Here is a 26,323-nt window from a genome sequence, read left to right on the forward strand (position 1 = left end):
AACAGCTTGACAGAGACGGCCGGCTCATCAGAGAAATCTGAGTGGTGATTTTCACTGTATTTCCGCAGGGTAGCCTGGAAGTAATTATCCTTCTCACTGGTAAATCAATTAGGAAAGGAGGATCTAACACTCCTCTCCTCCTCCACGAAACTGATAATCCTCTAACAGTAATGGGCAGAAAGCTCCAGGCAACAGAGTTACTACGCATCCAGGGATGAAAGCAACCTGATCTTTGTACCTGTGGCAGGGGCAGCCAAGCTGAAGCAGGTCAGAGTGGAGAGCATGGCCTCTGTGGTCAGACAGAAGTGAGCAGGGATCCTGAACTCCCTCTTACCAGCTACTTTAGAGAAAACAAATGGCTCATCTGCTTGAGCCTCAGTTTCTTCACCTGCCAAATGGGAATAAAACTACCAGGCTCTGGGGATTAAGAGAGAAACTAAAAACTAAATGTAGAAATGAGCTTAGCCCAGTGCCCAAAACTTACTAGGAGCTCAGTTTAAAAAAAGTCTTTATTCTCTCCTGATATTAGTGCTTACTGTCTTCTCACACTCCCCCTCACTCCATCCCCACACACAAGCACACACACCTCTACCCTGCAGCAATTTGATCACATTCCCTGGCAGTCAGGACTTTCTGTGCTCTCTGTCATTTTGAAAACACTGTTTCCAAATCTGCAGGTGGCAGCCACTTTCGAGCCAGAGCAATTAGGCCATAACCCACCCGCATTTCTCTATCCACTCAAAGATTTGTTCTTAAAAAGACACCCATGATAGCTGAGGCCCTCTCTTGTTGAGGCACAAAGACTTCAGCCTGTTTTACGAAGCACAGTGCCAGTAAATGCAGGCTTTTAACCTTGGCACGTGTTATTCTGCATGGGTCTGTGGACAGAGTCAGCTGACGGTAATGAATTTCAGGAACCCAGGGATGTTTATCTCCTACAAAGGGAAGGGGAGGCTGTGAGCTGGAGCTCAGACACCACCAGAACAGAGGGCTCCTGCAGAGGCAAACCTCACACACACACATCAGAAACTAATGCACCGCTCTTCAAGCTCAAAGTGCCAGGCTCAGACATCACCCAGGAAATGGCCAGAAAAAGGCAAACAGCAAGAAATGCAGAATCACATCATATACAACTAATGCAGATCAATGCCATTAAACCAATGCTGATGCCACCACAGGATGGTCTAGAACAACTTCAACTCAAGTAGCTCCCAGCATTTCATATCTATACTCTGTTTCGATACAACTAGTCCAAATTGCAGCTTCCTTAAGGGAGTCTTCATATTTTCCCTGGTGGTTCAGATGGTAAAGCATCTGCCTACAATGTGGGAGACCTGGGTTCGATCCCTGGGTCGGGAAGATCCCTTGAAGAAGGAATAGCAACCCACTCCAGTACTCTTGCCTGGAAAATCCCATGGATGGAGGAGCCTGATAGGCTACAGTCCATGGGGTCCTAAAGAGCCAGACACGACTGAGTGACTTCACTTTCACTTTTAAGGGAGTCTAGCATTGCCAGATGTTTCCTAATTTGTCCCCCCAAATAAACCTTTATTTATAAATAAATCTGGGAAGACTCTTGATGACTCACTATTTACAAGTATAACAAGCGTGGTGTGATTTACAGAGAGGCTCTTTCCTTATCTTGCCTGCTTTCTAAAGTGGCTGGGAGGACTGGCAATTATACAGATAAAGATCCTAAAAAGAATCTGAGCATAGTAGATGCTCAATTAATGCTAACTAAGATTAATACTAGTAGGAGACTCTACACACATCAACATTTATACTTTCAACCTAATAGCTTATTAGCTATCTACACTGGGAAATTTTATGTTGTCAAAAAAGTGTTAAGACATCAACAATTAGCTTTGGGAACAACTATATAAATACGAGCACACTTTACTGTCTTGCTAAGGGTGACAGAACTCTGATGTACTCACAGCCTCCAGGGAAAGCAGTAGCCATCTGTTACATAAGTAACTTATTAGGTGAAAAGTCACTACTCCAACAAGATTAACTGAAAAATCTGCTAGAGACTACTGCCATTAGCTGCTTGATGAACGTCGGGAGCTCCAAATAATTTGAATCCTGAGAGAATCAAAAGAATCTTGCTTAATTCAAACTCAGATGAGAATTCAGATGACCACTGGTTTAAACTCTGAGATACATGTGAGACAGGACCTTTTTAAAAAGTTGCACTACAAGGTCATAATGACCCACACAGCACTAAACCAGTAAAGAAGCATACAAGGGTATTCTCATTAACATCTAACTATCATGTTTCCTGAGTGGCTTGAGAAGTGTAGGTCTAGTAAACTTGAACATTCTGGTTAAGAGAAAGTCATCACATAGAATATTTGTGCATTGCCAACATCTTGAGGCTCAGGATATAATCAAAAACACTTAACAATAAAATGAAACAGAATTTAGTTTCATCCCTCCTTGGATGATCCAGAAATCACTTCAGGATCACTCAGTCTCCTTATGAAGTCAATTTCTATTGCTAGTTCCAAAACAAATAAATCAGAAAATCCATGGCACTAGCCTATGTTTTGTCTCTTCCTGATCTGAGTGCAGAAAATATCTGCACTTTAGCTTTCTGGGTGGCAGTGCCTCTTACGTGGGATTTAACTGTGTTTGGGTGGTGTTTCTCTGAAAACACAGGCAAAACGGCCTTTTGGAAAGAGTTTGAGAGTTTCTTACGAAGTTAAAACATATGTGTGTGTGTGCATGCATGCATGTGTGTGCATGCTTAGTCACTCAGTCATGTCTGACTCTGTGCAACCCTATAGACTGTAGCCCACCAGGCTCCTCTGTCCATGGGATTCTCCAGGCAAGAATACTGGAGTGGGTTGCCATGCCCTTCTCCAGGGGATCTTCCTGACCCAGGGATCGAACCCACATCTCTTATGTCTCCTGCACTGGCAGGCAGGCAGGTTCTTAACCACAAGCACCACCTGGGAAGCCCATAACTGGCATAACCTTTGTTAACTGGGCAATAATTCCTCTAAGAAATTGCTCCAGAGAGCTCATGGTCTGAACATCATCTCTGGGATGGGGAAATGGAGCTGCCTTCTGCACCAGTGGGCATCAAAGCCTAGCTTTACATTCTTTCTAACCCTCAGCATCTGCCTTATCCCACACTACTGATCACCTGTAGGTTATACTAAGAAGAGATAAACTAGGAGTAGAGAAAAATGGCAGAAGACTGAAAGATATGAGTAGAAGTCTAATGGAAAACATATGTGACAGATGTGACTACCAGAATGGATGCAAACAGGCATGACTCTTCATATGCCCCTTGGGAAAATCCTTACAAAGATAGCTGATCTATCATCTCCATGAAGATATGATTACTTTTGTTGTGGTCCAGACTAGGTGAGACATCATTGCTGAAGGACATCTGCCATGTGTCAAACACCTGCTTCTTTCTTCTCCCAGAGTCCAGACACTCCCTGTGATTTCACCTGACCCCAAGTCACTGTGTGGGTGGGAGGAGCTTTAAGTTGAGAGTTAAAAACAAACTGCCCATCCTGCAGTTGACTATCTGAGCCACAGGGGAAGGACATTTGTCCTCCATTGCACTCAGCTTCCTTCTTAATAAAGGGATAAGGCAGAGTGGAAATGGATCATGGCTGACTTGATTCAGTCAAGTTTAATCATGTGACCATCATGGACATGGCACTGAGCTTAAATTCCAGATCATGAAGCAAGCTGCCTCAAGCTCCCAGGTCAGGACTAGACCATCAATTTTAGAGTCCGGGGCTGTGACCATACGGAAGGAAAAGGAGCAAAACATGGTCTGAAGCCAGGGAACCTGGACTGAGCATCAGGAGCCCTGGGCTCTTACTCTGGCTCTTTTTTTTTACCTGGCTTTGGGGGCTTTTCTGGCTTCAGTTTCTTCATCTGGAAATTGAGACTCTTGGTATACGTGAAAGATTCTTAACCAAGACTCCATGGACATCTTGGGTCAAGAGGTGGGATGAAGGGTATTCATTAACATTCTAAAATTCTTAGCAAAATTTTGTGTGGGGGGGTATGTGTCTAAGAGGAGGTCTGGAGCTTTAAACACATTTGCCGAGAGTTGTAGTTCAAAAACCATCAATAACTGCTTGTACAGATGAAATCTATGATCCTTCCCAGGTCTAACATTCAATAATTCAAATAGTAATATTGAAAAATGGGAAAATGACAACCCTTTGTGATAAAGAAAAGAGAAACTACTCAGCTAAAACCAGGAACAGGCATGTACACAGTCATCCTGATTATCAGTTTTTTGGCACCTGGCTGGTGGGCACACTCCCAGATGTGGGCACCCCTGGAGCTGCTGGATCTTTGAGTACCAGCCACCAATGCTGAGCCAGGAGTCAGTCACCAATTCTGCTCCTCCCTTCACTAGGGATAGTTAGGTGGGAGTGAGGAGAAGGGTTGGCTCTGGGTTATGATGCTAAGGGTTGAGTCTAAGTTGCTCTGCTTTGAGTAGCACTGGCAATCATTGTTCTCAGTCACAGCTTGGACTCTGCCAAGTTGGAATCAGAAATCAGGGACACCTGAACAATGGGTTGAAGATCACCCCTGTACCTACCTCGCTAAAGAAAAGGTTTGCAAAACCGCTGAGGAGTAAAAATCAGATGACAAAGGGAGAGCTGGGCAGTGCAATGCCATTTGCGGTCCTTTAGAAACTCTGAAATGGCCTTTCATATATGCGGGGTATCTACTGGGGCCAGGACTGTCTCAGTTTCTGAATAGGAGTGCCTCCCTTGCTGGGGAAAGATCGCATCTCCCCACAGCCAACAGATCATACAGCACTTATTTTCTATAACCATCCATCATTCTGTGGAACCCAGGCCCCCTTCTTCCAAGAGATCTCTGTGACCAAACTCTGACCTTATACAATTTCACCCAGGCGATTTTCCCGACCCAGGTATAGAACCCACATCTCTTACATGTCTCCTGCATTAGCAGGCGGGTTCTTTACCATTGCACCACCTGGGAAGCCCAGAGTCAAGCCAACCCATTCTCAAATCCCAGATCTGTTAATCACCATACTATCTGTTACTGTCTGGCTTTAGGCTAGAAAGTTACTTGAACTCTCCGAGCTTCAGTTTCTTCCTCTATAAAATGGGGATAGTAATCATTTGTACCCTAGAGATTCATTGTGAGAATACATGAGATAAAGTGTGTAAAGCACACAGCACAAGCCCTCCTTGGCACAGAGATGCTCCTGAAACAATTACATCATTTTACCATTGTTGTTGTTGTTATTATTATTACTGTCACTACTATCTCAAGGCAGTTGTTTGAATTACAATGTCTGTGGTGTTCTTGACATATAAAATAGACATTCTGCAAGTGACTCCATGGCTACTGCCTTTTTCTTAACTCTTGGCCTTTGACTTCCCTGCCACTCCACAGGGAGTGCTCAGGACCCAATGACCCTCCCTTCTCACCTTCCTTTTGTTGGTGGGGTTGACGTAGAGGTAACTGAGGACAGTCTTCAAACCCACTTTGTCATTCAGCTTTTCATAGGTGGTGCCATAGTCTGTTGATCTGCAGGTAAGAGAGGAAGAGAGAAAGGAAAAGATTGTTTTACCAAATGGGGGATTGTGTTTCAAGGGGAGCCCAGCTCTACCCTGACCTGCATCTTTGTTCCCAAATTACATGAGTGCTTAAACAGTGTTCCTCTGAGATAAAAGGCCCCATTAATTTTAGAACAGCAATTAGACTAATGCATCTGGTTACTACCTAAGCTTGCTCCCCTTTGTTCCCGGCCTTTCTCAGAGACCTACTTTCCTGCCCTTTGTGAAGTGGTGCGGTGACAGGAGCTGTGGAGGTAGGCTCCCTCCGGTGCTCAGCCCTCTGTGCCCCCAGAGCTCCGTGGGGAGAGGCCTGAGTCCCTGCCAGGGGAACAGTGGGGAGAAAGGCCAGACCTTTCCTGAGGTACAACCAACTTCACGCCCCTCTACTGAGCCTGAAACCAGGAGACCCTCAGAGGGGCAGGAAGTGCTGCATCCAGGAGCCTCATGGGATACAACAGCCAAACCCGGCCACACCCAGCAGAGTCTGATGCTTCACACAGGAGCAATGGTGCGTCATGGGGAAGAGCCAGCAGCGGCTACCATTAGTTCCACATTCCAATGATCCTGCTGGCTACCTGTTCCTCCTTTGGGTCTAATTTTCAGGGCTCTGACCTTACACCAAGACCATGAGCCAGGGATCTGAGAACAAAGGCAGGCCAATCAATCCACAGGCTCCTTCCTTTCCATCCTTCCTCTCTCCTTTCCATGGAGGAGGGAGAGCCAGTACCCAAAAGTGGATTCAAGAGGCCAAGCTTCCTGCTGCTCCCACCCCGCTTCCCCACCCCCACTCCACACACCTCCCTCTCTTTTCAGGACCTGTATCATCAGGTTCTCATTCTGTCTGCCATCACCTTCCTTAGCTAGACTCAGGGAATCTCTCCCACTGGCGCTTCAGAAAGCCACAGAGGACTGCTCATCATCTCTCCGGTCAGCTGACCTCAGGGGGGCCTGCATTCCAACTCCGGCCCTGTGCTCTCCTAGTAATAGTAACTACCTGCCCTTGCCTTTTCCTTGACTACCTTCTAATCTAATCTTCCTTGATTTACCCACCTTCTAACTTTAATCTGCTTCTGCCTTGGCCCACAGCTTAGCTTTATAAGCCAAGTGTCCCAGGCCTGGCTTAAACACCCACCCTCACCTCTGGCAAGGCTTCACTGGCCTTCTCCCTGGTTGCCACTCATTTCCCCTCTGCACAGGAACAAAGTTCCCCATCTGTTGTACACCCAAGGCACATACTGTACATGAAATGTACTCTTTGATTTTCTGATATTGTCATGATTGGTTTCCTTATATTCTGTTTCCCTCACCACAACATAAGGTCCTCAAGGACAAGGAAATTCAGAGAATGCTATGGGAAGAGGAAAGAACATGAGCTTGGGACACAGAAAACTCTGGTTCATTCTCAGATGGGCAGATCCCTGGTTTCATGACCAACTGCAGGTTACTTCACCTGCTGGAGCCTCAAATTTATTATTCAAAAAAATGGGGATAATCTAATCTTACAAAGCATTTATGAAGATAAAAAATACAACATGTTGGAAACTTCCTAATAGGATGTAGGCATTCTGAAATGTCAAAAAATATATATATAAATGAAAATACAAGGGATGTTCATGTCTTCTTCCAAAATCTACAGAACGTCTTACATATCATGCACACTTGGCACATTTACTGAATAAACAAAACATCAGTATTTCTAATCCTTCCTTAGGCTACAGGCCCCACATGGTCATTGGTTATGCTAACTTTAATAATCAGCATCCTCCCAAAATTGAATTCTTATCTCCTGTCTCCTGTCTACCTTAGGCACTAGGGATCACTGTCAATGAGAGAAATCCTTGCCTTTATCTCTCAAACTCAGCTCAGTCTCCGGGTCTTAATGATTCTATCTCCTAAATAACAGACCCCTGATCTTCTCATCCTCATTCCAATGCAGTGGCTACTGCATCATCACTTTTGCAACAATCCCCCAACCAGATGCTCTTTTTCAACCTTCTCGCCCTCCCACCAATCTCCATGCTGTCATCAGGCTTTATAACAACCACACAGATCTGTCCACCTTACTCCCTGGTAGTAATCACCCACTGCCTACACATAGTAAAGTTGTATCTTTCAAGCTTAGTCTTGTAAAGTCTGGGTTAACTTCCCTTACTAGACCCATTTCCAGCCATTGGCTCCTCTGCCCCTTCCTCTCCAGCCTCATTCAGCTCCTGAACGTTCTGAATTTTTGTTGCCTACATTTGTGGCACAGCATTCCCTTCTGTCTGAACTATCTCTACCCCCTATTTCCTTTACTTAGTAAATTTCTCTCTAATCTTTATTCTCAACTCTATTATCACCCTCCTTCCAACTTTCTCACTGGGGAATTAATCACTATTTCCTTTGTGTTCTTGTACTACCTCACACATTTTACTATTCTAGTGTTTATCCTATTGTTGTGATCACACTGTCTTTATTCTGTAACTTTTTCTTCAACTATACTTCCCCAAGAGCAAAAAGCCATTTCTTATAACAGCCCAATGCATTGCACCATACATAGTACTAAGTAAGTGCTGAATCTACTGATTTCTGTATTGTTTTGCTTTGTTTTTATTTGCAAGGGTTAATGAATACATGAATCTGTCTAAATCTACTGGCATGTTCTTGAACACCTGCTGATGTCCAATCACAACTCAACAGAGAGCCACACCTAGAAAACATACCTGATACTTCAGATGCTGGCACAACTTGCAGAATGGTAAAGAGCATCTAGTACCAGGGAAGGATCTACCATCAGGTTAAATGACATTCTCTTAAACTAGAAGTAAGGTTAAATGACCAGTCATTCTGATCTCCTATCCTGCCCAGGGCAGGGGAAAAGACATAGCATAAACTCGAAAGACTGTCAATAGTGTATTTTTCTTAATACAAATAAAAAATTTTATAGAGCAAACTGCTTCTTGATTCTACAGTCTTGAAGGCACAAAGACGGCACCAGGTGGGGAAAGAACATTGAACCTGGAATCTAGAGTAAAGAACTGACTGTGAAATGTACTCAAAAGTGTTACCCTGGAAAAGTCTTCTCTACATCTGTTAAAGAAAGAATCACCCTTACACTTCTTAAAATGGAAAGGCAGACATAATTCAGGACTATTGCAACAGGTATAGGGACCACAGTAATGAGGTTTTGAAATACAGAAGGGAGATTAGGCCATACTTCAAATACACCAAAGAAAATGTAGGAACTTAAAGCCAAGGAGAAGGGTGGGGGTCAGTGGATAGCACATTACTAAGAAGGTATGGAAATTCTTTGCTGACTGACAAGATTCTTGCTGAAGGCAGGCTGGGGTGATCAGATGTCACCTGGGTTATGGTTGGGTATGAGGACTTTGATCAGATATGGAGTGCAATGAGATATTGTGAAGGGTGGTGGGGATTCTGGCTAAACTCACTTAGCAGGATTGTTGCTAAAAATGGGCTCTTGAGGACATATCTAAGGACTGGCCCTAGGTGAAAACAGCTCAGAGGATCCTGACTAGAGCTTGGTAAAGAAGAGAATCTTTGCCAAGCCCCATTCTATCTTCAACACAAGAGGTTTAACTCAGATAATCATGAGGCCCCTTCTGGACTTTAAATCTTATTATCCCACCAACACAGCGCTAAGCTGCTTCCAACTAACGACTTTTCTTCATGCTATATATAGGAAACATCTTGCTTGTAAGAGCTAAATTCTCAGGGCTCCTTTCATGACTGATGTCACAACAGACTTCCTTCCAGAATCCAAATAACCCTCATCAAAGGTAGTGTACTTAACATGACGCATAGTCTTTCTTTCTGGAAGCTGCACAACCAACTCACATTGACTTTGCTCTTTTCCAAAAGTGGCTGCAGAGGGTAAGGGCTTTCCAACAAAGGATATGCCATGCCTTGGCTTTCTCTGTTTCTGGGGCAGCGGCTGCTCATCCAGGTACACAGACACAGGTCTCACTCAGTGAGGGCACCTCAAGGAGCCAGTGACCTCTGGGACCAAAGGAGGCCTAGACTCTGTCCTTTCTAGCATGGACACTGCACACTGCACTGACCACAGAGTGTGGTGGGCTTCCTTCCCCTGAGCTTGGGGCAGCTGGCAGAAGCCTCTGCACCATTGCCAGAGCCAGCAGTGCCTGGAGAAGTCACTTTGACAAAAAAGCAGTCCATCCTTCACCTCGTGACTCCAGACATCTGCCGGCAGGGTCACTTAGAGGAAGCAGGCTCATTTCCCCTATTTTAAAGCTAACTTCCCAAATCCTGATGCTAAACTCCTAAAGCTGAAATGTCCAGAGAGCTGGAGACACCACACATGCACTGGGCACCTGCCATGGGCTGGGCACGAGGCCAGGTACCATTTGGAACAGCTCAGAACACAGAGCTAATCTGGCAGGCAGCATGTGAGAGGTGCCCAGCCACAGCGTTCCCAGCTTCTGTGTCTGTGCTCAGATTCCTCCAGTTCCAGAAGGTTATTCCACTGCTCTGTGTGTGTGTACCTCTTGTTCTTCTGTTGTCTTTCATTATGAATTATTTCCAACACACAGAAAACTACAAGATGCCAATCATAAATCTACTAGATATATTGTCCATCAACACAAATACTTGATTATCTTTTCAAGTGTTTTTACATTTACATAAATGTTATCCGACAGGATATATGTTCTGCAGCTAGTTTATTTTGTCCAACATTCAGTTTGGAGGATTTTATGCATGTTGACACACCTAGCCATAATCCATTCATTTTAACTGCTGTGGAGCATTGTAATTTACCAATAAACAATTGTCTATTTATCCTTTCAAATTCTGATAAATGTTTTGTCTTTTAAAATTTGCTATGATAAACATTAAAATCACCATTTTTACAGAAGTCTTTTCTAGAGAGACATCTTGATGTGAAATTACAACTCATATCCCATGCACAGCTCTCATACCCCAAACATAACTTCTCTGCTGGTTATTGACAAATTTTTCTCTAAGGGGGCTATACCTTCAAAGAGACACTCCCTTAGTCTCCAGCTCCAGAAACTGAGTCCTTCTTTATTGCCAGGGCCTGAATCCACAGCTCCTAACCAGTCTCATCCCAGCTCTCTCTGTGTCTAAAATCTTCAATTCCAGAGCAACTGAATCCAGTTAGTAGCTGGGACCCTGAGTCCTGGCCTCAAGATTCAACCATCTCTTGTTTTCCCATTTGCATCACTGTTGGTCATCTGCTCTGTGGCTCCACCCTGCCCAGGGACCCACTTGTTGTCAGGTTGAGGCTCCCAGCTGCCAACTACTCACACTCCTCCCCAGGTACCCCAGGCTCACTGGTAGACTAGATGTCCACCCTCTTCAACTCCCCCAGGACTCCTGGTTTGAGCCCTCTAACTATTCAGGAGCCCCTGTCCCATCCTGATAAGCCTCCAGAAGACCTCCATGTGGACCAGTACACTCTTGGGAGCACCCCCTTCCCCCACCAACCTAACCTGTCATAACCCAGGTAGCTACCCAAGGCCACTTTCTCAATGACCATTTCCAGAGCTGAGTTGTGAATATAGTATACTTTCATCCACCCAGCAAGTTCCCATTCCTCTGATGAGCCTCTAGTGGAGAGGCTGGTGGCAACAAACATATGGGCTGCTATTTTAAAAGTAAAAGAACAGAAAAGAAAATCTTCCAGCCAATGCAGCCAAGTCGGCTTCCCATTAGAACTGAACTGGAGCTCGGTACGCAGCCCCCCAATCCCCACCTCGGCCCGCTCTGCATTCCCAGCACCACGTTCCTGCCAGAGGTGAGAGGGCTCCGCAGGGCATGCTGCCAGTTCTTACGGGGCCACCAGATGTTCAGGATGGGGCGGACACACTGCTTTCCTAATCCTGCCAGCTGCCTTCCCCTTGTTTGCCACCTGTGCTCCTCAGTCCCCCGCCTCCCCCTCCAAGGCTTGTCCCTGAGAAGAAACTACGAAATATCAAGTCTTTCACTCTTTGATTCTCTTATAAGTCCTCCATCTTCTCAGTGGACTCCCTTCTCTGTGATATTATCTAAAATTAGTAAACCACCTCAGTCCTGATAATTCCTTTTCCTGTTAGCAGTGTTATTTTATTTTGCTCACTTCTTTATGCATATTGATCTGTTCTGCATTATGGCATTGACTATGTGCTAGATACTGGGTTTGCCCTCTGCTCCACCCAAGTCAGGGACACTTATGGGGCGGTTTAGCACAGGCAGTGAGCTGTTTCCTGTAAAAGGGCCAGAGCGTAAGTATTTTGGGTTTTGATGATCTCTGTCAAAACTACTCAGCTCTGCTCTTGTAGTTCAAAACAAGCCAAGCAGGATACCGGATTGAATGGGTGTGCTGTGTTGCACGGAGAAGGCAATGGCACCCCACTCCAGTACTCTTGCCTGGAAAATCCCATGGACGGAGAAGCCTGGTAGGCTACAGTCCATGGGGTCGCTAAGAGTCGGACACGACTGAGCGACTTCACTTTCACTTTTCCCTTTCATGCACTGGAGAAGGAAATGGCAACCCACTCCAGTATTCTTGCCTGGAGAATCCCAGGGATGGCGGAGCCTGGTGGGCTGCCGTCTATGGGGTCGCACAGAGTCGGACACGACTGAAGCGACTTAGCAGCAGCAGCAGCTATGTTGCAATAAAGCATATTTACAAGAACATGCAGGGCATGACTTGTGGGGCACTAGTCTAGCTGACTGCAATATCAACCCCTACCATCCCTACCAACAGCCAGGCTCCCACCCCACTTTTGTCTCTCAGACAGCTTCCCAAGATTTCAGCCAAGGTACCCAATGCCCTGTCTCACCATTCTCGGACTGGTTGCCATCGGGTCAAAGTGTCTGCCTCAGCCTGGCACTCAGGCGTGTGTAGTCTGCCCCCTTTCCTCCCATTTCCCACTCTCCCAATGAGATTACAGCTGGCAAGTGTCCAGATTTCCTCCTTTCTGATTCCCAGTTCTAGTGCTAACTACATCGTGGAGACTTCTCCTACAACTTCAGCCCACACTCTCCTCTGAATATATCAACAGCATTAGGAGTTCTGTATTTATTCTTTGAATACACATATGTGCTCTTTTTAGCAATGACTAAAAGCTCCTTAAAAGAAAAATAACAAATAAAATAAATATATTCTGAAACTCCAAAAGTGCAGAGCACTAAGGAGAGAAAACAAGGAAGACAGAAGCAAGACAAAGACAACTATACACAGGGCTGGGCAAACTAGCCCATGAGCTCTTCACTTCTCTGAACAACCGGGTTGCTATTGTAAGTACTCCATAGAGAATAGTGAGAAAACTTAGTTTAGCATCTGATAAACCTTGTGCATAAATGTGTATGGATATCATTTTTGTGACTACTCCAGATTGTATTTTTCTCAAGAACAATCACCTTGTTTTTTTCCCTGGATTTATAAACTCCTTACTCTTAGGGGGTGAGGCACATGGATGCCCAATTAATCATTAAGGAGTCTTTGGCCGCTGTTTCCAATTGTGCCATGAAAGTACACTATGGCCCAGCTGCTGGGGAATCAAAAGGCAGACCCATGCTTCCCAGTGCCAGATCCAGGGAAGTGCCCCACCCCCAACCATTCCCCCTGAGTGTGCTCCACTGACCTACACTACACCGAAAACAGTCAACAATCAAACACCAGAGGCAATGAGGGGCCCCAGTGTGCAGTGAACCACAGCCCACTCCGCAAGCAGATCAGGAGTTTCCACAGTGTAGCTCCAGACCCATGGCTGCCCAGAGAGTCTTTACCATCCAAATGGGAAAACCACTGATGCTCCCCTCTGGCATGTCCCACTCTTAATCTTAGGGCCAGTGTCTAAAGCCACATTAATTCATGTCTTTGCAGTGGCAGAAACCCAACCTGACCACAAATAACCAGCCAGAAAACTAATTTCAGACTCCAAGCCAAAGGCAAGTGATTTAAATAGCTTCCCTCCTAAGTGGGTATTGGCCCTATCCCCTACTTCAGAAAAACCACAGACAGGCTGATGCTCAGGCAGAAGCTCACACAGCTCTCCATAACTCTTCATGTCATCTGACTCCACAGCCTCATTATCTCGTCTCACAAAGAGAGACACAATGATACAGAATAATTAATGTTCTCCTGCCCCAGCTATCTGAATGAGAGCCATCATAATGTTCCAAGTACAGGGAATTGAAGGTTACCTGACCCTGCAGACCAGATCATGCAGAATTCATAGTTTATATCAAATAAAATGTAGACCCACCAGCAGCAATGTTCCAGCTCAGATCTAGGAGGGAAGGATGGGGTGTGCGGAGTTAGACAAAACATTCAGATCTTTGGTCTTTCCCATTGAAGTATGAACACTTCAATTCTCACTGAAGAATCTCAGTTTAGAAAATAGGGTTGCTGGATTGTTATTCTGAGGACTCAAAATGACAAAAGACCTCAACACTATCAGCCAAGAGGCCTGTTTGTGTCATATGGGTGAAGGGAGGAAAGAAGTCCTCCAGAGAAAGGAAAGAGCATGAGCAGGCCTCTGAGAGGAGGTAGCATCCCATTCATTGCACTTTTATTCACATGAATTTAGTGTATTTTATACAACACACACACATATACACTGTACAATACCATTAAAGAATCAGGTAATATCAAGATTATTGACCTAGAAACATCTCTAAGACATGTCTAAATGAAAAAGGCTGCTGAATAATAATGCATTAAAGACACAAACAGTGTACCCAGACAAAACAAACCAATATATTTCCATTTGGTTTAGAAGTGTGTATACAAGTGCATTTTAGAATTTCTAGAGGAAAATACAAATGCATGGTAATAGAAGTTACCTCTGATTAGAGGTCCAGGGTGGGTTGGTTTGCTATAAGAACTAGAATTTGTCAAGTTATAATGTTTTCAAAACAAAAATATATTCATGTATCACTCATGCACTTAAAAATAATCACAATAAAGTGATTTGTTACAGAACAGTTACAAGGCAGATTAGTAAATTAACACATCTGTAGAGGAACTCCATTATAGATAAGCATTTGCATTCAAAAAGACAGCCCTGGCATAACTATAAGAGGATTCGTTTCAGAGTCAAGCAGATTTGGTTTCAACTCCAGCATGTGCAACCTTAGACTAATTACATAAGTCTCCTATTTCATATCTGCTCAATGGGAATATAAATATCGCCTTCACGGGATTACCATGAAGTTTAAATAGCCCTAATATCATGCAGTTCACTTCACTATCAGTTGTTGGGAGACCTCATGGTGGAACAATAATGTGATCATTGGAGGAGAAATTGTCTCATACATCTCTGGGCAAACAGAAGTAAGTTATAGTGACATAAGCACCAGTGGGCAGGCTAAGGCCATCTCATCACCACCATATAAGCAATCAGTGACCATAAGGCACATGGGAAGATGGAGGGGTTGCTACGCATAATCAGAGACAACCTCCAGCAGGTGGAAATTAAAGTCTAGGGAAAACAGACTTCCCTTTTTTTCAGCAAGTTTTCCTGGGGAAAAAAATAATGAGGCACAAACTAGAAGGTTCTGGACAGTTTTAGCAAGGCATTTCTATCTGGGGAGTAGATGTTTACCATTTCCCTTTAAAATTACATGCAGCCAGTTGAGTCCCCATGACACGCACGCAATTATGTCTGTCTATGCACAACTAGAAACCCCCAGGATGAAATGGGTAGCTGCCTAATGGAGAGATGTGAACTCATGGAGAGCCTTCAGACCATCCCTCTACCCTGGAAAAGCTAAACTCGGTGCCTCATTCATTTGTAAATCGTTTTCTTCTCTGGCATAAGCATTATACCTTGTATGTGGTAGGCACTCGAGGCAATAATTAATCAGCCAAAACGGTCTATTTCTTCTCTGAACAACCAGCCCTGTAGAGAAGACAGTGTTTCCTCTCGCTTCTATCTTCCTCCAAGAAGCCTCTCGTCTTTCCTGCCTCTGGCTTCCTAGCACTCAGCATCAGCGTCACTCTCAGGAAGCACTGTACCTAATCCCTGGGGATACACCTCTTTTCTCCTCTGCTGTTGTTTTATGTCATTATTTAACTTTTTGTGCACGAGGCTCCTTTTTCCGTAGAGAATAAGTCCTCTGAGGTCAAGGGCTACTTGTCTGTCTCTTTAACCCCTAATGCATGCTGAATAATGCCATGCAATTTAGATATTCAGGCTGAGCAAATGTGTCCCAGGGACTGAAATAGTCACATTCAGATTCCCTGTGAAAGGTTCTGCTGGGACAGATTAACAGCAAAGCAGATGTTCCTTCAGGCAGAGCTGGTTCTATCAGTTTATATTGCTGGTCATTTGGGGAAGAAAGAAGACTGAAGTTATGCCAGCACCTGACAGTGCCCAGCCCAAGGAAGAAGAGGAAATTCCCAGATACCCAGGAGTGAATCTCAGGAACCATAGACACTCCATCTCCTCATGGGCCCAGAAATCTGAAATCTCATTTATCTCTTGCTCTAAAAGAATTATATGTTAATGGCTATGCTCCCTGTATATTATTTAAACAATTGCCCTGTTGAGCACCACGTTCTACACTCCAAATTCACTTGACATGAGACCAGAGCTGTAGGGCTTGAAAACCAGTCTCAGTTTTTTAAAGCTTTCCTTAGAAAGGTTAAGTAAGAAAAATAAGCAATTAGCCAGAAGTTGGGTTTGTTCTCAAGTCACAGAGTATTTCTTAAACCATCCTGTGGCCCTTAAAGAAATGCTCCTCTGAGACCCAAAGCAGGGCTCATTTGAAGTCCAGGTGACATGGACAGCCTCCTCAGACTGGCGACCACGGCTTTAGGGAAAATGAATGCCACACTCCGGGCTATTTTTAGAATATATATAAAAGGACTGAAAAGCAATGATAGAAATATCATAGACTATGGAAAAGAATAATGTTCAACACAGACATCAATTATTGCTATGCTATACAGAGAAAAATCCACTTAACATTTTAGTATGTTTTTTTTTCTCTAATCTGTGTGTATGTGTATGTTTAAAAAATTGGGAGTCATTCTCTGTATACAGTCTGCTCTCCTACTTTTCCACTTAACATAATATTTTAAATATCTCCCCATGCTGCTACATAGTCTTCCAAAATCATTTTCAAAGCCTTACAGCATCCCAGTGTACAAACGTATCATAAATTACTTTAACTGCCTTCTTGGTCAGATGGTTGGTTTCTGGCCAAATGTTTACATTAAATAACTTTAGTGTGTATTCTTCTACATAAATCTTTATGTGCATCTTTTCTTAAAGTACATTCATGTAAGTGCAATTATTAGTTCAAAGGGTAAAAATTATCATTAATATTCTTGTTATAAAATATTCTATATGACATAAATATTCTGGTCAATCTGCACTCCCACTAACAGGGCATGGACGCACCGGTTTCACTGAACACAGGCCACACCGGGCATAACTACTTTAAAATCTCCAGACATAGGTGTGTTGGCAACAATGTATTGCAAAAATATGAGCCCTTAATCATGTCTTCACAGGAAAATGCTTTGTCTTTAACAGTGGTTCCCAAACTTGTATGACTCAGGACTCCTTCATACTCTTAAAAATTACTGTAGACTCTAAGCAATTTAATTCATATATTACATCCATAATTTTAGAAATTACATCTGGCAAAATTTTACAATATTTATTAATCTATTTTAAAATAATAAATACTTTTTTTATGCAAAAGGAACTAGAGTTTCTCAAGCAAAAATAATTTAGTGAGAAAGCACTGCACTGTTTTACATTTTTTGCCAAGTCCCTTAATATTTCACTTAATGGAAAACAGTTGGATTATATCTACATCTGTGCTTAATCATTATGGTATCACACATGTCATACAACTTCTAGAAACTCCACTGTACATTTGAGAATGAGATTTTTTTTTAAAAGCCCATAACATTTTATTATAATTAAAAAATAGTTTTGACTTCATTAATCCCCTGATAGAGTCATGGAGATTCCCCAGGGTTCCCAGGATCACACTTTGAGAACTCCTGCTCTATGCCAAACAACTGGGTCCCAAGAGGACTGCAACTTACAAAGAGATCATTTCTAATTTTAATAAAAGCTATGGGCTTCTTGCAAATGTTCTCACTTCATTCTTCTTCCACCAGACCCTGTAAAGTTCAAATCCCATTTCCTATATAAAGCCTCCTCATCTAACCTGCCTTTTAGTGATATTTCCTTTCTCTGATTCTTTACTGCTTCTACACCACTGCAGAACAATTTGGCCTATGCCCTCTGATTTTCATAGCCTCTTGTCCCCACCAAAACTATAAGCTTCTTGAGGTCAGGGATCAAGTCGTCGGCACGCACTTGGGCTCAATAACTGATTTCTCAGAAGAGAGCTACTCTAAGTCACTGTGGCATTTAAGGAACTAACATTTGCATAGTACTTTACACAAAACACTTTCTCTTGAGATATTTTATTTCATTCTCACAAGGACCCTTTGACACATTTTATCTTTGTCATAAAAATGAGGAAATAGAGACTCAGACAGGTTAAATGACTAAAGCAAATGACAATACTGAAACTTGAACCTTGGTCAACAGATTCCAAATCCCACGCACTCTACCCCAGTGCTTGGCTACCAACTGGCAGCAGTGGTGACTGAGCCCCACAAAGTGTCACCAAGTAGAGATTTCACAGACGCATCCTTTCAGGGGAACTCCAAAGACACTCCTAAGAGGAGGTACTACACAAATATTAAAAATAAGAGTGTCTGAAGTCAAAACTAAGCTGGAATTCCTGTCCTCCCACCTACTAGCAGTATGACACTGGCACATTTCCTTAGCTTTCTAGGCCTCACTTTCCCCATCTCTAATGTAGGCATAATAATCGCCATCAGGCAGAGTTGTTGATAGAACCCAATGAGAAAATCTACATAAAGCACAGTGCAAGAATCACCTTAGTTCTTGGATATACTTCCATTCCTTCCTAAAACCATCTCACCACCACCCCTTATTTCCCCTCTGGAAAACAAGAAGGATTTCATGAAATGAAGATAGGCACTGCCTAGAGCCTAAGCAATCTATTGAACAGGAAAATACTTCATCCCAGACACCCTGGGTCTGGAGTCTTTGGAGCACAGAGGTTGCAGAAGCCCAAGCCAAAAGCATCACTGGAAAGAAAGGATGGTGTTTTGTACCAAAGGACACTCACTGCCAATCCACGTGAGAGCCTATATGGGTCTTAGCTCTGGAAGCCAGCCTACTCCTCTCAACATACACATAGATTCCTCAAGCTCTTGTCCCCTAGGAGTCTCTGGAACTCAGTACCTTTCCTGACACAGGTTGCTTCTCTGGGGAAAAGGTAGTGCTCAGTTGGTCAGGTCAAGATGCTGACAGGAGACAGAGGCCAGGTTGGGAACAGTGCCTCCCAGCCCATTAACAAACACCAGGACTGGCAGCAACACAACGTGTTGACTATCTCCAGCAGCTCAAACTTCAGCATTCAGCAAGTCCCATAAGTTACGGTCAACTGGGTTACCAGAATCCTGTGGTTACAGACATTCCTTGTTTCTAACCAAAAACAATGATCCACAGTTTGAGTACTCTCCTCTTTTATAAAATGAGAGGGTTGAAATCAATGATTTCAAAGGTCCTGCCATCTCCAAACTTCTGTGCATCTGATCAAGCTCCAAATGGCTTCTGGTTGCTTTCAAAATACAGATCTATGCTCTAAGGATGCAAATCTGTCATCACCAAGGGTCACTGAGGTCCTGCAAAAAACTGCCTGAGGTCAGGCATGTCCCTAGAATAAGTGTTCAGCTTCCCAGAGGTCTACGAGCCTATGGATCACCTAATCTAGACAACTAAGGAATGCTCTCAGAAAGTATCATGTGGTCTCGGAGAGACAAGATCATTTCTCACTAAATAACTAGGAAGCATGGCATGAGTCAGTCTTGGAAGCCAAAGGATAAAATGTGTCATTTTAAATACAACACCTGAACCATCATGAAATGATAAGCCAAATAACATAGCATATCAGTGAAATTTTGATACAGTCATCTCCTGGAAAGTTTAGGGAGGAGGCAGAAGCTCAGAGAGAGGGACAATTAGTAAGAGGATTCAAAAAAGCAATTAGATAAAACTCTGTGAGGACAAAGGTCCTACTAAGTCCCCAGTGTCCACTCCCTGCCTCTCAATCACTATTTTCAATAAATAAATGAATAAAGGACAAATGAGTAGGAAGCAGAAAAAATTCAATAGGATAGCAGTGTTGTTAAATAAACACATTTTGGCGTCAGAGACACAGCAAAGAGTCGGTTGTGACTAATACACACACACACACACACACACACACACATATATCTATAAATGGGCGTGCTCAGTTGCTTCAGTCGTGTCCAGCTCTTTGCAACACTATGGACTATAGCCCGCCAGGCTCCTCTGTCCTTAGGATTCTCCAGGCAAGAATACTGGAGTGGGTTGCCATGCCCTCATCCAGGGGATCCTCCCAATCCAGGGATTGAACCTGCATCTTCTGTGGCTCCTGCATTGCAGGTGGGTTCTTTACTGCCGAGCCACTGGGGAAGCAAACAACCTAAACTAAGTACTGCACAGGGTTGTTTGAGAACTCAGTGATAACTCAATGAGGAAAAGCACATAAAACATTTATCACAATGTCAGGCTTATCATATGTGTGTGCTCAGTCACTCAGTCATGTCGACTCTTTGAAACCTCATGGACTGTAGCCCACCAGGCTCCTCTGTCCATGGGATTTCCCAGGCAAAAACACTGGAGTGGATTGTCATTTCCTTCTCCAGGGAATCTTCCTGATTGAAGACTGACCCGGGTCTCCTGCATTGCAGGCATATTCTTTACCATCTGAGCCATCAGCATTTGACTATATATGTGTATATACATATATCAGTTCAGTTCAGTAGCTCAGTCGTGTCCGACTCTTTGTGACCCCATGAATCACAGCACGCCAGGCCTCCCTGTCCATCACCAACTCCCAGAGTCTACCCAAACCCATGTCCATTGAGTTGGCGATGCCATCCAACCATCTCATCCTCTATCAACCCCTTCTCCTCCTGCCCACAATCCTTCCCAGCATTAGGGTCTTTTCCAATGAGTCAACTCTTCGCATGAGGTGGCCAAAGCATTGGAGTTTCAGCTTCAACATCAGTCCTTCCAATGAACACCCAGGACTGATCTCCTTTAGGATGGATTGATTGGATCTCCTTGCAGTCCAAGGGACTCTCAAGAGTCTTCTCCAACACCACAGTTCAAAAGCATCAATTCTTTGGCGCTCAGCTTTCTTCACTGTCCAACTCTCACATCCATACATGGCCACTGGAAAAACCATAGCCTTGACTAGATGGACCTTTGTTGGCAAAGTAATGTCACTGCTTTTAAATATGCTATCTAGGTTGGTCATACCCTTCCTTCCAAGGAGTAAGCGTCTTTTAATTTCATGGCTGCAATCACCATCAGCAGTGATTTTGGAGCACAAAAAAATAAAGTCTGACACTGTTTCCACTGTTTCCCCATCGATTTCCCATGAAGTGATGGGACCAGATGCCATGATCTTAGTTTTCTGAACGTTGAGCTTTAAGCCAACTTTTTCACTCTCCTTTCATCAAGAGGCTCTTTAGTTCTTCCTCACTTTCTGCCATAAGGGTGGTGTCATCTGCATATCTGAGGTTATTGATATTTCTCCCGGCAATCCTGATTCCAGCTTGTGTTTCTTCCAGCCCAGCGTTTCTCATGATGTATTCTGCATATAAGTTAAATAAGCAGAGTGACAATATACAGCCTTGATATACTTCTTTTCCTATTTGGGACCAGTCTGTTGTTCCATGTCCAGTTCTAACTGTTGCTTCCTGACCTGCATACAGGTTTCTCAAGAGACAGGTCAGATGGTCTGGTATTCCCATCTCTTTCAGAATTTGCCACAGTTTATTGTGATCCACACAGTCAAAGGCTTTGGCATAGTCAATAAAGCAGAAATAGATATTTTTCTGGAACTCTCTTGCTTTTTCGATGATCTAAAGGATGTTGGCAATCTGATCTCTGGTTCCTCTGCCTTTTCTAAAACCAGCTTAAACATCTGGAAGTTCACGGTTCACGTATTGCTGAAGCCTGGCTTGGAGAATTTTAAGCATTATTTTACTAGTGTGTGAAGTGAGTGCAATTGTGCGGTAGTTTGAGCATTCTTTGGCATTGCCTTTCTTTGGGATTGGAATGAAAACTGACCTTTTCCAGTCCTGTGGCCACTGCTGACTTTTCCATATTTGCTGGCATATCGAGTGCAGCACTTTCACAGCATCATCTTTCAGGATTTGAAATAGCTCAACTGGAATTCCATCACCTCCACTAGCTTTGTTCGTAGTGATGCTTTCTAAGGCCCACTTGACTTCACATTCCAGGATGTCTGGCTCTAGGTGAGTGATCACACCATCGTGATTATCTGGGTCATGAAGATCTTTTTTGTACAGTTGTTCTGTGTATTCTTGCCACCTCTCCTTAATATCTTCTGCTTCTGTTAGGTCCATACCATTTCTGTCCTTTATCAAGCCCATCTTTGCATGAAATGTTCCCTTGGTATCTCTAATTTTCTTGAAGAGATCTCTAGTCTTTCCCATTCTGTTGTTTTCCTCTATTTCTTTGCATTGATCGCTGAGGAAGGCTTTCTTATCTCTCCTTGCTATTCTTTGGAACTCTGCATTCAGATGGGAATATCTTTCCTTTTCTCCTTTGCTTTTTGCTTGTCTTCTTTTCCCAGCTATTTGTAAGGCCTCCTCAGACAGCCATTTTGCTTTTTTGCATTTCTTTTCCATGGGGATGGTCTTGATCCCTGTCTCCTGTACAATGTCACGAACCTCTGTCCATAGTTCATCAGGCACTCTATCAGATCTAGTCCCTTAAATCTATTTGTCATTTCCACTGTATAATCATAAGGGATTTGATTTAGGTCATACCTGAATGATCTAGTGGTTTTCCCTACTTATATATATACACAAATAAACAATGAAATAATATTTAGCCTTAAATAAGAAAAAATACTGCCATTTGTGACAACATAGATGAAGCTGGAGGGTATAATACTAAGTGAAATAAGCTAGTCAGAGAAGGACAAATACTGCATGATATCACTTTCATGTGGAATCTGAAAAAAATAAAAGAATCAAACTCATAGAAATAGAGTATAATAGTGGTTGTCAGGGGCTATAGGTGGAGGAGATAGAGAGAAGCTTGTAAAAAGACACAAATTTTCAGTTTTAAGACTGAAAGGTCTTAAAGTCTGAGGGTCTGATATTATCGTCACTGGTAATAATGTTAGACAATTCAAATTTGCTAAGAGAGTAAAATTTAAGTGTCCTGACCCAATAATAATAATAATAAAATTATTCAACAAACTTGACCCCCCATGCAGTTAGAAACCTGTGCTCTAAAATCTATATAAGTTCTGAGGATAGGTAGTGGTGATTATTGTACAACTTTGTGAATATACTTAATGCTATTGAATTATGCCCTTAAAATGTCTAAAGTAGTAAATTTTATGTATATTTTTACCAAGATAAAAAAAAATGTTCATTAGAAAGAAAGATAAAAAAAAACAAAAAAAAAACTAGTCTCAATGAGACCAAGTGGCTTGCTTTAGTTCACATGTCTGCCAAGCAGTGTGGGTATTTGAAACCATGTCTGCTTGACTTCAGAACACAAGTCATTCTTCTCTGAGCCAAAGAGACTGGCAGATGACTTAAAAAGAGGCCATCACAACCCAATCCTAAATCAGCTCCTCAGTGGTGCTAAGGAACATGTGTAACCAGGGAGATTTTGCCCTCTCTTCTCCACCTCCATGAAAATGAACGAGCTGAACTGAGTGTGCGAAGTCAGGAGAGGCTGCAGGTATCTGAATCTGTGTCCCCAAAGGTTAGCTGGCAGGCATGAGTGGGGCTACTCCACTCAAAATTTGGTATTCTTTTGTTTTTCAACCATTTGGAAATGTGAAAGCTGTCCTTAGCACACAGGGTGCACAAAAAACAGGAGGGAGGCAGGATTTGGCTCATGGGCTACAGTCTGCTGATCTCTGCCTTTGGCCCCTGCCTTCTTGCCCCCTCCCCACTATTAGCTCCCTAACACCTTGCTGACCTAGAAGCACCAACACTCAGCTTACCTCCTAGACCAAAATCTGCACTCGTACTTCAAGCCATGCCTTCTCTGAGCTGTGCCTTGCCTGAGCCACCCCAGTCCCAGGGCACCATCCTGGACTTTGTCCTTGGTGGCTAGAATGCTCATCTGGTTCATGCTAGCTTTAGTAGTGGGAAAGCAAACAAAAGGGCTGCTAAATGCTGTGCTTCTTCATGCCTGCAAAAGATCTGCACTTCAAGAGTGGCGAAGCTGCAGCTTACCCAGTGGACCAACATGCAGGATGCCCAAGCTGGGGTTCTTCCAAAAGTGAATGGGAAGCATCCACCACTTCCCTTTCTTTGCCTCAAGCCCAGGGATGAAGCATGTGGGACTTCACAGGACTGTAAAGAGGGGAAGTGACAACCCCTGCAGGGGAAAAGATGCACCAAACCCATCTGGTCAGGGCAATCTGGCCAGGCCCATGCGGCTAAACTCATGTTGCCTAAAGCAACAGTTTACCTCCAGGTTGGAAAATGGCAGCAATAAAAACATAAGTGGAACCCAGCCAGATAGATGATTCTCAGTAAAAAAGAGACTCTGCATAAGGAGAAATGGGGGGAAAATATTTATATCCATAGAGAGAGAGACATTATCTTCTTCTCCAACACATTTTTCTGAAGTTACAAATCAATGGTTTCTATTTATTCCCATTGGAGGGAAAAACAAAAACCCTGAGATTTATGAGCAGTGTTGTTTATTTATAATCCAAAAACTCTTCTCAAACCATATGGTTGGGAAATTTACAGACAGACAAAGTGAGAGGAAATTGCCTGCTTAATTCAATGGTCTTGGCAAAGCTAGCAGGCAGAGAGAGCATCCCAAACTCTTTCTCCGACACACGTGTAAGCATGTACAGGCAAGGAGGCCTGCATGCAGAGAGTAGAGGGAGCCCTTCCCTCATCAGAAAAGCCACAATGTAGTGTAGTGGGAATGTGAGCAGCTGATGAGCTCAGCTGGGAAGGATGGACTCATTTCTCTATCCCAGCACAGGTCAGAGACAGGGATACTGAGAAACAGACCAGAAAGGAGGGTGAGGGCTAAGAGATGTAGCAGCAACCAGTCTTCTGGACAAGTAAAGAGGATGCACAGCACACGAGGGTTCTCAGGAAGGCAAAGTACACACAGCTCTCTACTACACTTTTGTTCAATCATTTTCCTTCTCCGTGTTAGTGAGAAATAAGCAGAAATTTCTGATTCCATCTCTGCTGCTCAGCGTGCTCTACAGAAAGGCAAACACTCACCGCCTTTAAGGAACAGACACAGGTTTGCACTGGAGGCCTTCACTTCCTCCATGCTCCACCCTCCCCTTTCAGAATGATGACAAACAGAAGAAAGGAAAACACTGAGGCTAAAGATGATTAATACAAATGAAAATTAGTGGCCAGATATGAAAAGGCATTGAAAAGCAAGGAAAAGGATACAAATGACACAATGGGGCAGAGGAAAGTTCACCTCTTCGAGAAAATCCTCCCTGATGATTCTGTCCATGGGGCTCCCTCCACTGAGTGTCCACAGCCCAGAGGCCCTACACACACCACACCAGGGTTCCACACCTGGTGCCTGCAATACTAGCTACCTTTTAATATGCATACAATGCTCTCCTGGTTCACCTCCCACTTCTATTTGGATGACTCCCAAAACTTTTCCTGCTCCAGCCTCTCCTGTGAGCTCCAGTCTCACATTTCCAAACGCTGTGCAATGAGCCGTTGGCACTTCAGTTGCAGGATGCTAAAACTGAGCTCATCACTCCTCCGCCATAACACTGTTCCCCCTCCCCACTTCCTCCCTCCTTTTCTTCTTCCATTTCTCACTTCTGTAATGGGACCAAACCCTCCCAGCCTCCTAGGTCTGAAAGCTTATAATCATCACGACAATTTTTCCTCCTCACTCTCCTCTAATCGCTGTTAAGTCCTGTTAACTGTGCCTCAGAAATCTCTCTTGCATTGGTCCTTCTCTCTCTCTTTCCAAACAACCCAAGTTTAACAGGATGGGCTGCTTGGGCAGCTGTAATGCTCCACTAGATTGCTGCCCCACCTCTAGACATCTTGCTCCTCAGCCCAGGGTTCACAGTGGTGTCCAGTCTACCTTCCTACAGCATAGCTATAGGCACAGTCATTTTCCAGCTCAAGAGCCTCATGGTTTCTATTTACTGTAAGCTATAATTCTGGTTCAATATTCTGTCTCACCCTCCATCACCACTGTTCACCACAACCCTAGGGGCTACACACAGTTGAATCTCAGTAATTGCCTGATGATGTCTGATGAATGGAGAATATGCAGAAGAGCAACACTTTCTCTCTTTTCCTCCATGACTATTTGGGAGAAATGCTGCTGCTGAGAGGACCTGTGGGCTTATAAAGCTGAACTGATTTGGCAGTTACAAGTGTGTAAAACAATGATTAGAAAGCAAAGGGTGCACCGAGGAAACCAGGATTGAAAGAGACACGTGTACCCCAATGTTCATCGCAGCACTGTTTATAATAGCCAGGACATGGAAGCAACCTAGATGTCCATCAGCAGATGAATGGATAAGGAAGCTGTGGTACATATACATGATGGAATATTACTCAGCCATTAAAAAGAATACATTTGAATCAGTTCTATTGAGAT

The 26,323-nt window shown here is 43.6% G+C and overlaps 1 protein-coding gene across 5 annotated transcripts in view; it reads right to left on the bottom strand.

Annotated features, from left to right (window-relative positions):
- The window catches only part of SORCS3 (sortilin related VPS10 domain containing receptor 3), a 626,056-nt gene that overhangs the window by 342,294 nt on the left and 257,439 nt on the right, over positions 1 to 26,323 (bottom strand). For all 5 annotated transcript variants that reach the window (XM_081543145.1, XM_081543168.1, XM_081543160.1 and 2 more), the window contains one exon: positions 5,448 to 5,547. In XM_081543145.1, the coding sequence (XP_081399271.1) occupies positions 5,448 to 5,547 (100 nt within the window). The remainder of the gene's footprint in view (positions 1 to 5,447; positions 5,548 to 26,323) is intronic.

The sequence above is a fragment of the Giraffa tippelskirchi genome, chromosome 2, assembly GCF_054371585.1.
Source record: "Giraffa tippelskirchi isolate mGirTip1 chromosome 2, T2T-mGirTip1v1.2.pri, whole genome shotgun sequence".
NCBI lineage: Eukaryota > Metazoa > Chordata > Mammalia > Artiodactyla > Giraffidae > Giraffa > Giraffa tippelskirchi.